At 44.0% G+C, this 16,533-nt stretch overlaps 1 protein-coding gene across 1 annotated transcript in view; it reads left to right on the plus strand.

Moving 5' to 3' along the window:
- CYB561 (cytochrome b561) overlaps positions 1-16,533 on the plus strand; it is a 273,087-nt gene that overhangs the window by 141,010 nt on the left and 115,544 nt on the right. Inside the window, exon 3 of the mRNA XM_086923823.1 lies at positions 2,959-3,057. Coding sequence (XP_086779949.1) covers positions 2,959-3,057 — 99 coding nt within the window. The remainder of the gene's footprint in view (positions 1-2,958; positions 3,058-16,533) is intronic.

The following is a 16,533-nucleotide window of genomic DNA, read 5'->3' on the forward strand; positions in this document are numbered from 1 at the left end:
GGGTTTATTTTTCCCTGTTGACCTGTTCAGTCATACCTATAAATGTAACTACAAAACTGTTGACTTTGAGCACACCCTTCACATCAGTACTGGGCAGGCGTAGTGCCAGGGCAGAACCTTTTCTAGAAACTATCCTCAGTCTGGGGCCAAGGTTGGATTCCCTGAACACACTGCTGTTGGGATCAGAGTGTAGGAAAAGGTGCTGGGCTGGGCTGCCCTGTGAAAGAGGAACAGAACCCTGACTACCTGGACAACCAAAGCTAAAAGCACAGCTGACTATATCATGCCTTTGAGAGGGCGACTCAAGGAAGCAAGACCGCAAACAAGGCACAACATTCATATGGCCCATCTGGCCTAGAGAAAAGACAGAAGCAACAGACAACATATCACATGGGTCATGTATGTACCGAGATTGGTTTCTGGTGAGCCTTCTCCTTTCTACCAAGTGGATGTCCGAATCTGTCTCCATACAGTTTCTGAGGGACCCCCACGCACCTGCCAAGAAGTCAGATTGCACCAGTTGATGCCAGTCACTCTGACTCGAGTAAACATTGTTTTCGCCATCTCTGTAGTTTTTAATATTCCAGAGATATAGACACACTAATTTACAATGGTTCCTAACACTGAAGGTGGGAACAGCTTAAGTTTTGGCATTCAGTTGGTGCATCCCTCACACATGGATGCCTTTACCACCCGGAAATCGTTGAACATTTCTGGCTCCTTTTGGTGACAGGTCCCAGTTACCAGGACCCATATGGGACTGTGTCCAACTGGACACCACTTAAATAACTAGGAGTCATCTAGACCTGAACACCAAAGGCCATATTTATGGCAAAGTGACACAGCACAGAAAGTCCCCTTGCCACTGGGAAAGGGCAGGAATGAGCTTTATTTATCTCAATACGGTGTATTTCTGTCCTTTCACCAGCGCTGGCACACATTGAGCTGCCTCGCGCCAATGCAGGCACCCTTGCACCATGGTGCGAGGGTGCCTTCATTGCATGCATTATTTATGTGCAGGAAGGGGCCCATTCCTGCACAAAAACATTCCCCTGAGGCATATTCTTCTTTCTATGTGTGCCTCAGAATGCAGAATACATAGAAAGAGGAAGTAAGGAGAAGACAGAAAGATATTTCTCCTTGTTACGCCTCCCCTGGGAAGGTGTAGCATTTTGGCGCATTCCCAGGTTTACCAGTTTGGGTAAATCTATGAATGTGTCAAAATCCATGAGAGTTACGTTGGAACACCCACGCAATGCCCATGTAGCGCCTTCCCAGGGCAGAGTAGCAATGCAGTGATTTGCACTGTGATGCCTTACTCCAGATGTAGGAAGCCACTCTAGGCCACGCGAAGGGGCCTTGCGTAGCTTCATAAATCCCCTTTTTGAGTTGCGTCGCGCATATAACATGTCGCATGATGCAAGTATGACCTCAAGACTTTTGGCATCTTATGTTCCTCCATATTTGAATGAGGCTCTTGTTGCTTGCTTGGTGGGCTTTTGAGAGAAGGAACATTAACTATTTTTGTTGAAAACTCAGAATCTGTAGTTTTAGCATACTGACTTGTGGTTTCTTGCACCTAGAGCCAGATACCATTAACACAGCGTGTATGTCTTTCCTCTGGCACCTGTTCATTGACGCAGACTTTATGATAAACGCTGTGGTAGAACAGATTAGTCAAGCTGTCTTTTCAGTTCACCTGATCACAAGCAATTGAAGACTATAAAATGATTTGGAGTCTTATTTCGAACCAAAATGAGTCCACACCTGGTTTGATATGTGTCTGATCACTTCATTTTCTGCTGTTATTATTTACCTGTAAATGAGAATCCTGTTCTGACTGACTGGATATTTATTTGACTGCGCTATGCTCTGTTAGATTCTGTAATCACTACTTCTCCCTAGATTAGGTCACCATTTCTTATCTCGTTACTCATGAAGAAAAAAGTGCCCAGATGGAGTAGCTTGGGGCCCAATCTCTAAAGGGTAGTTAGCAACTGCTCTGTTTTTTTTTTTTTGCAAACCATTTTGTTTGTAGCCTGCTCTTAATGTTGTCATGCTGTTGATGTATTAATCAGTTGCACCGCAAAATGTTTATTTGGAGTATGACAACCCTCCTGCCTTACTAATATGAATGAGTGAGAGGAGGCAGTTTGAGAGCCCCCGCGACTACTTGGAGCGGGAATGCAGGCCTTTTGAGGAACAGCAGACTTTCTTCCTTGCAGTCACCATCTGTCATCTTCCATAATCCAGACCTGCTTTAAAAAAAGTTGCCATGCTAGGAATCGGATCGGAAGGGGCATGCAGTGGTCTTCATGGAGCATGGCCTGTCCTACACTAATAATTTACAAAATCTGGGGCATGTGAAGCCAAGGTAGTGTGACTGCCTCCGCTCCACACCCTACCAAGCCCAGGTTCTAGAAGAACTTAAAAAGGCATGATGAGTGTTTTGGAAGCTGCCTTGAATACATGTTGCTCAAGCTTTGGAGGAAAAGCGACGTAGTCCTAACATTGTTTTAAAGATCTGTATTATCAAATTCTTATTTGCCCCAAGACGCCATGAAATTAGCCCATGTCATGAGAGTGACGTGGGGGGAATATCACTAATCACACTGGTACTCGTAGTTTCACTTTTCACATCACAGGTACATGGCTACAAATTTCATCATGGGAAATGCTGATAGCTGAAGATTAGTGATGGGCTGAAAGTCTTATCATTACATTCATCCAGTTGACTTCTCTTTTACCGTTGTACATGTTGGAATATGATGTATAAAGCAATCGCCATTGTAGTGAATGCCATGCTTCCACCATGGTGGATCGCTGTATCATATTTATTATTAGACCCTTTTCTATGTTTAGTTATATTTGAAAGAATATTTTAATTTGTGTAAAAAAAATGTGTAATATTGCTAACGTATTATCCACTTTGTAACCATGTATTTGCTTGTCTTCCAGCTCTACTGGTGTATCGTGTTTTCAGGAACGAGTCCAAGTATACCTCGAAAATCATTCATGGGACACTGCATGTCTTCGCTTTTGTGATCGCTCTCGTAGGTAAGATAGCCAGTACCAAACCTAGGATATATAGACTGGGAGAGGGACTGACTAGAAGAGGGATTGGTATAAGAAGTGGTCCTTGGGATAAGGTGGGGCAGGGGAGCATGCAAGTCTACACACCTATAATCAATGGTGTCAATAATCCAAGCTATTGCAAATGAGGCAACACACCCTCATAGAGATCTTTCCTTGTTAATGGCCTTTACAACTATATGTGATACTCATAGACAAATAAGGGGATTACCAGCCTCTCTGGAAAAACAAAAATATTCACATTTCCTTATTCTGCATTGTTTCTTCTGCATGTAAATAAAATGGTTTAGCCAAGACTCTCAATGCAGTTTAGTGAGCCTGCCCTTTAAACTGCACAGGCATTTTCAGCCTTAGCTTCATCCTGGACTTTTAGATGCATGTCTTTGATTACAGAGAAGTGAATTCCTTTAAGTAATGGTACACTACTTGCTAATTTAAAAAAGAAACGTTTTTCTACTGACAAAAAGGCAAGGAACAAGAGCTACTATTTCTTTCTTTTATAACAGGCCAAACTGAGATCCCTAACCCCAGGGATCTCCTCCATTCCTTTTGACTATAGAGTCACAGAGATTGGCTTATGCCCACTAACTTATACACTGGATGAGGTGTAGAGGTGGATGCTGGAGGTTGTTGTCTATCATACTGTCATTACAGGCAACCCCAACAACAAGGGTAACATATTTGATCTAAACTCAGAAAGGACTCAGATGTCCTGGAATGGCCTCACCTCTAATCCTTGGGTAGCTTAAGTAGCACCATTTGAGGATGGGGCAGAATGTAAGACTGTAGGAGTTTTATTCCAAACTAGGCAGTGATTTGTGTCCCGTTGTCATATTACAGAGGAGTGCTACTCTTGGCAGTGCCATTAGATTGTTGAATCCATGTTGACACAGCCAGGCGTTTAAGTGCAGTAGGCTGCCTACAGAAGCTTCTCTCCAAGAAAGCCTTCTTGGTCTTGCCAATGTCCAGGAATATAGCTTGATTACTAATCTCATGTTAAAAATAAAAGTAAACGCCATAGTTATAGGAAGGTGGGGATTAGCGGTGCATTTTCCTCTCACTGTGAGTATTTGACCAGTCTAATTTGCACTTGGTTTTGAACATGGTCGCCAACATCAGTTACCACAGGTTATGGTTCTCATGGCAAACTCTCCTTATCCTGAGAACACTGCTTCAAACCTAAGCACTGCTTTTATCTATTAACTCTTTCGCTGCGGCGGCTATTCCGCCGCAGCGCTAACTGTCGCGGGGGGCCGCGCGGGTGAGCTGCGCGGGTGACAGAAACGTTCCGTCACGGCTCGCGGGTGAGCTGTGCTCATGACGGAACGGTTCCGCCACGGCCCGCCCGCTCAATTAAATGCGCCGCGCAGGTGCGAAATCAGCGTCGCGCAGGCGCGGCGGCCGGGCCGTAACGGAACCGTTCCGTCATGAGCACAGCTCACCCGGGAGCCGTGACGGAACGTTTCCGTCAATAGCCTCGAAGAGGTTAAGGGGCCGATTCTGATCTCGGTAGGTAGGGCACCGAATCGGGTTCGGCATTAGCGGATCCGATTCGGAGGCTGACTTTCCGTCTAAGTCTTACACGGGTCCGGACGTCGAAGTACGATGTGAACAAGTGCAAAATCTCAGTCCAAATCGTTTCCAGGTCCGAACCGATCCGCACGACTCGGTCACAAGCAAACCGCGGCGTGCAATGGAGACATTTCACGACCGAGCTAGTACGATGCTCGATTCGGACAGCCGGATCGAGTCGGAGCGTCCGGCTCGCAATAGCTCCCGGAGTTGGACTTCAGGGGTCCGGATCGGACCCCTGTTATCCGCAGCCTTATGACTCAGACACAGGGGGAGACCCATGGGTTTCCCCAACACATGCATGTACGGTGCGGATGGCACCGTACATGCCTGTGCATGTACCATACCCACTGTAGGGGGCGCATTTGTCCATGACGTACCCATTCAGTCAATGGGAGCTCATTTACGCGTCTTACGAATGGCTCCTATTGACTTCTATGGGAGTCTGACCGAACCGAGTTCGACAGCATACAGCCGCATCGTACTCGCTCGGTCGGACTGCAGGAATCTGGATCGATCGGAAAACACCCCGGATCCGGCTCGGTCGGAGTGCGTTCCGACACAGATCGGAATTGGCCCCTTAATGGTGACAGTACCAAGACAAACTTTGCAATACTCCGCAACCGTGTTTTTAAATGACCAGTACAACGTGCATATGGTCAGGAAATTTCTCAGCATCAGTGTTAATCTTTTCTATTGCCCTTAGTTCTTTCATGAGTAGTAAGGCTTACGTAAAGGCGAGGTCTCACACCACTACCATATTATACACCCACATTTTACTCACCCAATTTCTTCCTATACTTCACAGGAAAATCTTGTTTCTTACCATAATGTCTACAGAAATGGTGCAAATGTTGGTTCAGATACCTTTCTAAAAGTCATAAATGATTTATCTGGAGAGAAAAACAAAATCAACATTCTGGAGTGGGTAAGATTTGATTTATCTCAAGGTACAAATGTGAGGAAAATAGTAATTATTCTTACTATTTATATCTTGTTTGGTTTGCAACACAGCATAGCTTTAAATGTAATTGTCCAACAGACTGAAACAATAATAATAGATAATTCTAAATGTAAATTTATGAACACTTTGTATTGATGGATTCTAATGACCTGTTCAGTTTAAGATCTACTGAATCTACCGAAAGGCCATTCAATATGCTTACCTAGAAATTAAATCTGTTCAATTATCCTACTTTGAAGCCAAGGGTAAACCCCCAAAATATCGAATTTCAACTATCGACTGTCCAGAATATCGAATCAAAAATATAGAGAGGCCAGAATATCGAATTCCTAAAATATAGTTGTATAGAATATCGAATTTTAGGTAAGAAATATCGATTTCCATAATATCGTATTTAGAGATATAGTTTTCAATAATATCAAATTTAGAAATATAGTTTTCCATAATATCGAAACTTTTTTTAGTGTTATGTATGCTAGTATATGTGTTACAATTATATATTAATTTTGTAATGTATGTTTAATTTTTTTAAGTAATGAATTTTATGTTATTTAATGTTTGCATCATTTAATTCCATTGCGGGTTGTGGGTTTATAGGGGAATAGGGTGGGAAGTAATTTATTTATAGTAAATTGAATATTAATTTTTAGGAATTATTAATTATTTTTAATTTAATTTTGCGTTTTAGTTCTGTAGCGGGTTGTGGGTTTATAGGGGAGTAGGTTGGGGAGTAATTTAATTGTAATTAGGTAAATATTTGTATTTATATGTATTGATAATTAATTGATTGTTAATTATTAATTGGTAATTATTTTGTATTAATTGTTAATTAATTTTAATTAATTATTTAATTGATAATTATGTTAATTCTATTAATGTATTATTTGTAGTGGGTTGTGGGTTACAGGGGAATTGGGTGGGAAGTTATGTAATAGTAAATCATTATAGAAAATATTTTTGTGTATTGATACATAATTTATTAATTAATTATTAATTGGTATTTTTTTACTTATTACATTTTTGGTATTGAAAATTAATTGGTTGTTAATTAATTATTAATAGGGAATTCATTTTCAAGAGCGACCCTTGACCCTTGGGTAGGTCGCTTCCCCACCGCTGCAGCTCCACCTGCTCCTGACCGCTGTTCCTGATTTCTGCTGTTCTCACCCCAGCTCGGCGCCGATTTCCCTGCGCAATCGCCGCCCTTGACTGCCTGTACCCCTTCCCTTCTGTGCACCCGTGTGCCTGCCCTCACCCCTTCTTTTTTCTGTACCCCGTATGATTGGCTGCTAATTTCCATTTTTCTCCTCCTGTTTCTTTTTCGCGAGCGTCAACGGGCTTGTTTTTCCCGCCGCTGCCTCCCATGCGGCCCCGCCCCCATGCTTCCATTGGATCTCCTACCCTCCGGCCTGCGGCCTCCCAGCTGACCCCTCCTACCATTTTATGGCGGCCGCTAAGCGGGCGCGCCGCTGGCAAGCCTGTCTGCGCCCGTCGGCCCCTGGACCGCGCCCAGCGCCAGGACCCCTGGACCTCAACGACACCAGCCCACCCGTCTGAACTACGATGCCGCCACCCTCCACGCACTTAACACCAGCCAGAACCCGGCCTGCCACCGAGCCACCCCGAAACGCACCCACGGAACCCTTCACCTGCCAAGCCTGCAAATTCACCTGCCTCCGGACCTGCACCGCACACGCAGGCCAGGCAACAGCAACAATCACCCCAAGTGCATCCTGCTCAACACCCACTCCGTCCACAGACACGCCGTCGAACTCTGGAACCTCCTCGACACAACATCTCCAGTCGTCGCCTTCCTCACAGAAACCTGAATGAACGCCTCCTCAGCCCCGACATTGCCATAGCCATCCCGGACGGCTACAAGATCACCGGAGGGACCGCATCAACCAAACCAGGGGAGGCATCGCCATCGTCCACAGAAACACCATCCGCATCACGACCAGCTCCGGCAACAACCTCACCGCAGCCGAGCACCTTCACTTTCAGATACACACCGTCCCCAAGACCACCCTCAGAGGCACTCTCATCTACAGACCCCCGGGTCCACGCACACAGTTCAGCGAAGCCATCGCAGACTTCATCAGCCTGCACGCCCTCACCTCCTCAGACTACATCCTCTTGGGAGACCTCAACTTCCACCTGGAAAACAACAACGACAACAACACCACCACCCTGCTGGACAACCTCGCCATCCTCAGACTCAAGCAACTGGTGAACACCCCCACCCACTACGACGGCCACACGTTTGGCACAGTCTTCTCCTCCAGCAACCACATCGCCTTCAGCCACTCCCCCGGACTACACTGGACGGACCATAGCTGCGTCCACTTCAACTTCGGGAAAACTATGACCCACCACCACCCGCAACAGGCTCCTCGAAGATGCTGGAGCAAGATCACCACCGACCAGCTCACCACCGCCCTGAGCCAAAACCCCCCACCAACACCACGAACTCCAACGAAGCAGCCCGTAACCTCACACAGTGGCTCACCAACTGCGCTGATACCCTTGCACCGCTGAAGAATCCTCCCAGCAGACCCGGCAGCAAGAAAATCTCTTGGTTCACCAACGACCTCAAAGACTTCAAAAAATCCTGCCGTACCCTTGAGAAAGCCTGGCGCCACGACCAGTCAACAGAAAACATGACAGCCTCAAGAACGCCATCCGCAAACACCACCAGCTGATCCCCACCACCAAAAGGACTGCATTCAGAGAGCGAATGGACCACAACACCCACAACAGCAAGGAACTCTTCAACATCGTTAAAGAGCTCTCCAACCCCAGCGCCAGCAACAACGACATCAAGCCCTCGCAAGACCTCTGCGACGCACTCGCCTCGTTCTTCCACCACAAGATCGCCAACATACACAACAGCTTCAGTGCCCAGACCACGCACCCTACCAGCGAACCAACGCCCCCCACCACCCTCCTCTTCGCCTGGACCCCGGTCAGCACTGAAGACACCACCCTCGTGGCTCCCCGACAGCAAAAGGATCACGCTCAGGCTCCTCACCCAAGCTCCAAAGCTCTCCACGACACTGGCCCCGAATACCTCAACAACCTCCTCACGTTCTACACACCCCCCGTCAACTCGGCTCCCCCAGCCTCGCCCTCGCCACCATCCCACGGATTCCACCACCGGAGGAAGATCCTTCTCCTACCTGGCTGCCAAGACGTGGAACTCCCTCCCCACCCACCTACGACTGACCCAAGACCATCTCTCCTTCAGGAAGCAACTCAAGACCTGGCTCTTCGAGCAGTAGCAGTAGCAGCATCCCCTCCCCTCCTCCCCCAGCGCCTTGAGACCCTTGCGGGTGACTAGCACGCTCTATAAATGTCCTAATTGATTGATTATTTATTGGTATTTATAATTAATTCATTATGGAATATTTTGTGATTGGTAATTAATGTTAATGAATTTTTAATTGGTAATGATACTTAATTTATTCTGATTTAATAGTAATTTTTACCCCTACGCTATCCAACCCTTTCCCTAATGTTGCACTCACTGGAGTGGGAATAGTAAGTTTTACCCCTACGCTATCCAACGCTTTCTCTACTGTTGCACTCACTGGAGTGGGAATAGTAATTTTTACCCATACGCTATCAAATGCTTTCCCTACTGTTGCACTCATTGGAGTGGGAATAGTAATTTTTACCTGTACGCTATTGAAACGCTTTCCCTACTGTTGCACTCGCTGGAGTGAGAATAGTAATTTTTACCCACCCGCTATCCAACGCTTTCCCTACTGTTGCAGTCACTGGAGTGGGAATAGTAATTAAATTCTCTACTTTTGCACTTGTTGGAGTGTGATTACTAATTATATTCGCTTAGCTATGTAATGTTAATAATTTTGTTATATTTAATGGAGTGTAAGTTAATTAACATAACACGTATTACTTTAAATATTTAAATTATTATATGTATATATATATATGTAAATATATTTTTAATAATGTTTTAAATATGTTATAATTAAGATTAATAAATATTTTATAATATTAAGTAAATATATATTTTGAGGCCTTTAACAGCTTCCTGGAATGGGTCGTAGGGGCATGCCTTGCAGCCTAGGGGCGAGTGCACTACCTAGATGATTTCCTGTTAATAGGGAAACCGTGGACCACAGAGTGTGCAAAGCTACTAAATAAGTTCACAGCACTGACCAGGGAGATAGGCTTACCATTGGCACATGAAAAAGACAGAGGGCCCCACAACACAGCTTTCTTTCTATGGCATAGAATTGGATACAGTATTGGGCATGTGCAGATTGCCAGCAGAGAAAGTGGAGGGGCTGAGACACACAATAGAGAGGATGCTGGTGCGGAAAAAGTGACCTTAGGAGAAATACAGCAGCTTGGGAGCAAGCTCAATTTTGCAACCACGCCTAGCCTTTCGCCAGGCGTCTGGCCTGGCTAGCAAGAGGGCTCACAAAGAGACATCACAGGCTCAGGCTGATGCAAGGAGTCAAAGACGATGTACGTCAGTGGGCAACCTTCCTGATCAACTTTAATGAGGCATTGATCTGGAGGGAGCAGTGGGTGACAGCGGATCAACTGGAACTGTTCACAGATGCAGCGGAGCAAGGGCTTTGGCGCCATCCTGGGTGCCGCGAGGGCACTAGAGGGGGATCAACAGGAACCTGGCAGTGCTGGAGCTGTTCCCGATCCTTGTGGTCTTTTCCTTGTGGGAAAAGTACCTCCCCAATAGGCAAATTACACTATGGGTGGACAATCATGCAGTAGTTCAGTTCAGGCTTTGAATCAGGGATTGGCACACTTCCCAATAGTGATCCGCCTGCTCAGGCATCTTACGGGTTGCCAGCTGAGGTCCAACATCTCTGTCAGGGCGCGCCGCATTCCAGGTATTAAAAATACAGTGGCTGATGTAATATCTTGTTTTCAGTGGCAGAGATTCGGGGACCTGGCCCCACGTGCTGACCGCGAGGGGACGGCAATTCCAAACGAACTGTGGAATCTGATAGACCTGACTTGAAGCAAACACAAGTAGATGATGGACGGAGTGCTGAATCAAATTCAAATTTCAAAGCTTTCTTTACAGACACTCACCCCCAGTCACTGATCTGGGTTGAATTGATCATCGTTCTTTAGCTCACTTCGTCACCCCAGTTCAGATACAGCTATATGCAAATCAGGCCCTGTGCCTCATGGGAATAGTCCAGCCCGAACTGCCAAGCCATGTCTTCCCTGGACCAGAAACAAGCAGTTGGATGAAAATGGTGGCATGAAAAAGTCTATAGGCATTGAAAAAATATCACTTGACAGAGGAATGTAGATCCCTACGTTGGCTTTGACAGCATGTTAATATTAATGTTAAGGTCATGTCTCTAGTTCACAAGGTCTCCATGGGAAGGACACAGTTATACTGTCAATAAATATTTGTTTGGCAGCTCATGGATCTCTAAGATTGGAAGAAAGATGGCATTCTCTCAAATTCTCTGACAAATGTTAACTCTTCCCACCAACAGCCTTCTGAGTGCCCCTGCACATGCAGCTCAGGATTTCCGCTTTGTTTCTTCAGAGCACTCTATGACTGCAATGTCTACCAATACCATATGCAGCAGGGCCTATCCTTTTACCCTCGGATAGCCTCAGTATCATACATTGCCAGTTAACTCAACTATTCCTTTTATTGACTGAAGCTTTAGCTCATCCACCTATGAGATCCAAGCCCACCTAACAAGCTGCAGCCTAAATCAAATCAGTGATCGTGGAGACAGCATATGCAGCTACAAGCCTTCTGGATAGAAACACAGCTAACCAAACATTGGGTTTTCTCTTTTCTCACTAAACAATACCAGGTATTTGTTCATATTTTAGTATTCTGGAAGGACCAGGAACTGATTCATCATACGATTTTGTGTATACATCTGTCACTTTTTAATTCAGGAAAGTTATTGATGTAGTAAAGACCACACAAAAAAACCTAAACATTCTGGAGAGAGGTCTTAAGCAATATTGGCTTGGTAACCTACTGGCCTTAAAAAGGCTGGGGTGTGAAATACAGAACCTATGTGCTTCTGCTGACTATTGTTTAACCATCCTGAGTAAATGGGGCTTCTGTACTCTGCCAACATAATTGGACTAGTACCACAAACTTTGGCACATGAATGGAAACAAATTGCACATATATTGATTGATTGAGCGTTTTACAAAGCATGTACATGGTATCAGAGCTCTGTACATTATATATGGCAACAGCAGGTTACTGAGAACAGTTGACTGGTTATACACAACAAGGGAGAATACTTAGAAGGGTTATGCACAGGAGAGAGAAAAAGGGAGTAGTCAGCTAACTGGAGGCTACATAATGGCATGGCAGTTCATTAGATATCTTTCAAGCAGAAAAGATGTAACTCTCTTCTTGAAAGATGCCAGGGAGTAGTTTATGCGTATCTTCAAAGGTAGTGAGTTTCAGATCCTTGCACCGTTTTCAGTGAGAGAGCATGAGTGGGGTATCTCTTGAATCTAGGCAGATCAAGAAGTAGCCTGTCCATGCTGCACAGGTGAGTTTGTGAGTCAGGTATTTAACGGTTTCAATTTTGAAGTCCATTGAGAGCGATGGAAGCCACTTTGAGAATGCTAGGGGCTTCCGTTGGGAGCCAGCCTGACTGCCGCATCAAGTGAGGCCTTGATGTGATTTAAGATGTCAGCTAGAATCACACACCATAGGCTAGCCTGGAGATCACAAGCTCTTGTACGAAATTATGGAAGTAAAGTAGCAGGATGAACGTTTTTACCTTTTTTAGAATTCTCAGTTGGCACTTCTGGCCATGTAGTTGATATGGCTATGTATGTTTAGCATTTTGTCTAGAGTTATTCCAAGGGATGTGGTGCGGTCAATGAATTTGGGAGTGCAGTTGAGTGCATCTAGGCGACTGAGCCAGTCTTCGATCCGGGGAGCATTGTTTGGTGGAGAAATGAGAAGAAAGTTCATCTTGAGAGGTTTAGGTTTAAATGGCTGACCAATAGCCAAGACCAAACATTTTTGTAGAGATCTTTTTAAGTGATGTACATCATCTTGAAATTAGTTTTTTAGGTAACGCTGTGTGCCATCCACATACAGATGATATGCAACCTTGGCTTGTTGGAGGATCAAGGAAGGGGCTACATACAGAAATTGAAGAGTGTGGGGACTAGAATGGAGCCCTGAGGAACCCCTTGGCTGACCGGGGGAGAGATTGATATGGAGTCTTTAAGTTTGATTTGTTGGCCGCAATTTTTCAGATATGAAGAAACCCAGTTCAGGACTAGGCCATCAATCTAAAATCATGACATTAGGGTGTTGAGTAGATTGTTGTGCTTAACTTTGTCAAAAGCCGAGGATAGATTGAGAAGTACTAGTAGACAAGAGTCATCAGTTATATCAAGCATGCCAGGTACTGTCCTGCACCTAAACCTGAAACATGACTGGAAAATGTCTAGTGGGTCATAGTCTTCAGTGTGGAGATTGAGCTGAAACAGTTCACATTTTTCTAGGACTTTGGCCAGGAAAGGCAGGTTGTTCACCAGGTGGAAGTTGTTCATGTCTTGAGGCTCTGCTATTTATTTCTTATAGAGTGGGTGACATGACTCAATTTCAGGTAATCTGAAACTGCACCTTGTGACCGTGATTAGTTGTTTGTTGAACTCCAGAGGATGGAGGTGAAGAGACTGATGTCTTTGATTGGGGGGAAGGGATAGAATCGGAGATGTAAGCAGCTGGTGTCAATACTAGATGTGATTTATAGGAGTTTAAGTTCTGTTAGCACCCTTAATTCATCCCGGGGCCTTGTGTTTTGGGTTTGGTTTTGTGGGAGGAATGTCCACTTACATGTCAGGGTGTTCTTGAGAGAGTCATGCAGTAATGCAGATAGGGAAAGATTGAGTTTCGATTCACAAGTCAGAGACTGTTTGATCTTCTTATCTTGTCAGTGAAGAAATTTGAGAACATCTTTCTGGTGAAAAGTCCATATACGTTTCAGTGGTAGGAGATAGTTGTGTGATGAGGCTGACTAGTTAGTATGTCAGAAAGGAGGATTCTACTTTGAAAATGGATGTTTGTATCTCATTTTTTCGTATTGTAGGAGAGTTAGATGAAGGGTTGTAGGTTCATGTCTCCAACTTCTTTCCATTATTCTGAGTTGTCTCTTTAGTTTCATTTTGGTCCTTGTTGTATCATGAGCAGCAAATGTATTTATTTAGTTTCAGTGGGGCAATTTCTTAGAATATATTGGACATGGTAGTGTTGTAGAATGAGTTCAAGTCGTTCACCGTGTGGAGATAGTTTGGAGGCGTGATCTGACTTTGGATGATAGTAGTTAGTCCTGATTTGTTTTGTATCTCTGATCCAGCATTTAGGCCTGCTCATTGGGTCTTGAACGTTGGTTTGTCAAAGGAAAGAATTAAGAGGATAACCTGCTCGTCAGACTAGTCCAGTGATAAAAATGGATTCCATGAGGATGGAATCTCTGTTGCATATAAGGAATTCAAGTGTAGAAACGTTGGTGTGTGTTGGACCAGCACAGATTTGTGTCAGGTCATTGTTGTTCAAGAAGTCTTTGAAACGAGCTGCAGAGTGTTGCAGGTGTCATTCCAGTGGTTTATGGGCAGTCTTTAAATAGTGTGAGCTTGTGGTTTTTTTATGCATATTTAGAGAGGTAAATGATCTTGAATGAGTTTGAACCAACTTTTTGAAGCCTATTTGCAGTGGAGTGATCCATTGGTCAGTTGCAGATAGCTAGATTATATGGACTGTTCTTAGGCGGTCTAGGCATTCTGGGTCATTTAGATCATACAGTGCATGTGGGGCAATGCGTGACATAACTTCTCAAGATTCTAAATCTCTGAGTATGCTGAGAATCACTGCAGATACTACTTATTAGCATGACTAACACGATGTGGAAATTCTACATTGCCGGGGGAGTGAAGGTGGAAGGCAGAGTAGTTTTGAGAGATATGGCTTTATGTTTTGGTGTACTGCACCATAAAATACCTAAATACATGTATGGCTAAGCACACAATCAAAAATATTACTTAGAATCTCATGCATGACAACTAAAGTCTTCAACGAAAGTCAACCTGCATCTATACATGTTTCCAACCACAGATGAAGAGCATGGCAGCAATAAAAGAGACGAGGTTGAGTGCTGTGAAGTCACACACGTGACAACAGCTCGTTATATAAATGTCAAGAAATAATAAGAATGATGGCGATACCTAGGATAATGACATCAACGACTAACATTGATACCAAAAAAAAGGATATTTTGGTGGAAATTTGTGATGTTAATGAAATGGCAATCCGATATTTCATGTTCATATTTAGTTCACAAAACTGAGAATCTAACATTAAGAGACAACATTGGGGTATTTAAGAAAATGTTAAGCTTACTAATTGAGGTTTGTACTGAAATTACAATCAAATATTTAGGGAAAAATAAAATAGATTTCCAAAATATTTCAACCAAATAAGTCTTTATCCAACAAATATTACTGATGTTATAGCATCAGGTTTTTCAATCACACAGATAACATTTTATTTAGTTAATATACTCATTTGGAGACCTATTAAGACTTTAATTTGTGTGTGAGCCTATACGAGCTGTCTAACCTGCTCGGTAGCTCTAGTGTCTTGGGCCTTAGAACTTAAAACCGCATTCACTTTCCAAGCAAACTTTTTAGCAACATCATATGGTTCATATTACATCAAAGGCCAATATGGGAAATTGACAAGAAGCAGAGGTAGACCCATGTTTTCAAATATGAGGCAACATCAATTTGGATATCCACATTATGTGTACTGTCTGCTTAAACATATGGCTTTTTCAAAAGCTTATTTGGAAAACCGAGTTTTTAAAATGCACCATTGGAACCTATGTATGTAAATTTTATTTTTAGAGTCCATCCTTTCCCCACCCCTTCAGAAACTGTTTGGGAAGGGCGAGAGTCGCACTGCAGATTATCAAATTTTGAAACATTTATGCAGTGATTCTTCAAAACTTTCTGTAGAACCTATGACGTTTTAGAAAATGCCGGTTTGTGTAGTGCACCGTTTGACCAATTTCTTTCAACACTCTTAGGGGAGAACCTCCCAGCATCTTGGAGTTTCATAGACTTTTTCAATCGCCTTGTGCAATTTAGCTTCGACCTGCCACTCCCAACTGCAGACTTACACTTACTGCCAGACCTTTAGGGAAGCATAATCTAAACAAATCAAATACAAATCTAGGAGGAAAGTGTATAAAGTAAAGTAGAATGTTAGATTTTCTGATCCGCTCTCAGGGAATGAGATGTAAGCGCCTAAATGTGATGGTTAGAGGTGGTAAAGTCTGAGAAGTGTAGGAAAACTTTCTTTAGAGTGGAATTTTGATACAGACTTCTAACTGCAGACAACTCACCTTAAAATATCCCCCCAGGCATCAGACTGTATCCGGAAACCTTGAGCAGTACCTCTGGTACAGGAAGGTGGCATCAGCAACTCTGCGTCAATCGCCCAGCTCCTTTCTGCGCTAACAGCTCAGTCACTTTTTGACCAACCGTTTCAACCTTTTTTGTCAAACTTTTTTTATTTACCCCAGTGTGCTAGGGATATGCACCCTAATAATCCCACGTTTCAAACTTTGTTGGGATTGGCATAGACAAATATCTGTGTCTGATCCCCACTTATTCAGTCTTTGGTATCTGGGATGGGACCATGACTTCATGGCCTGCGCCGACTGATGGTAAGTTCAGCCAAAGACGATCTGGGAGCAAGCTATGAAGCTCCTAGGGACATGGCATAAGAAGGCACTGCATCATTCCCAGTCCAGATCCTTGGGGAGATCTCTAGCAAAGCTGTGAAATCGATCTCGAGACGGGTTGTCTAAGGTGCCAAAAAAACAAAA

Source organism: Lissotriton vulgaris, chromosome 5 (assembly GCF_964263255.1).
Source record: "Lissotriton vulgaris chromosome 5, aLisVul1.2, whole genome shotgun sequence".
Classification (NCBI taxonomy): domain Eukaryota; kingdom Metazoa; phylum Chordata; class Amphibia; order Caudata; family Salamandridae; genus Lissotriton; species Lissotriton vulgaris.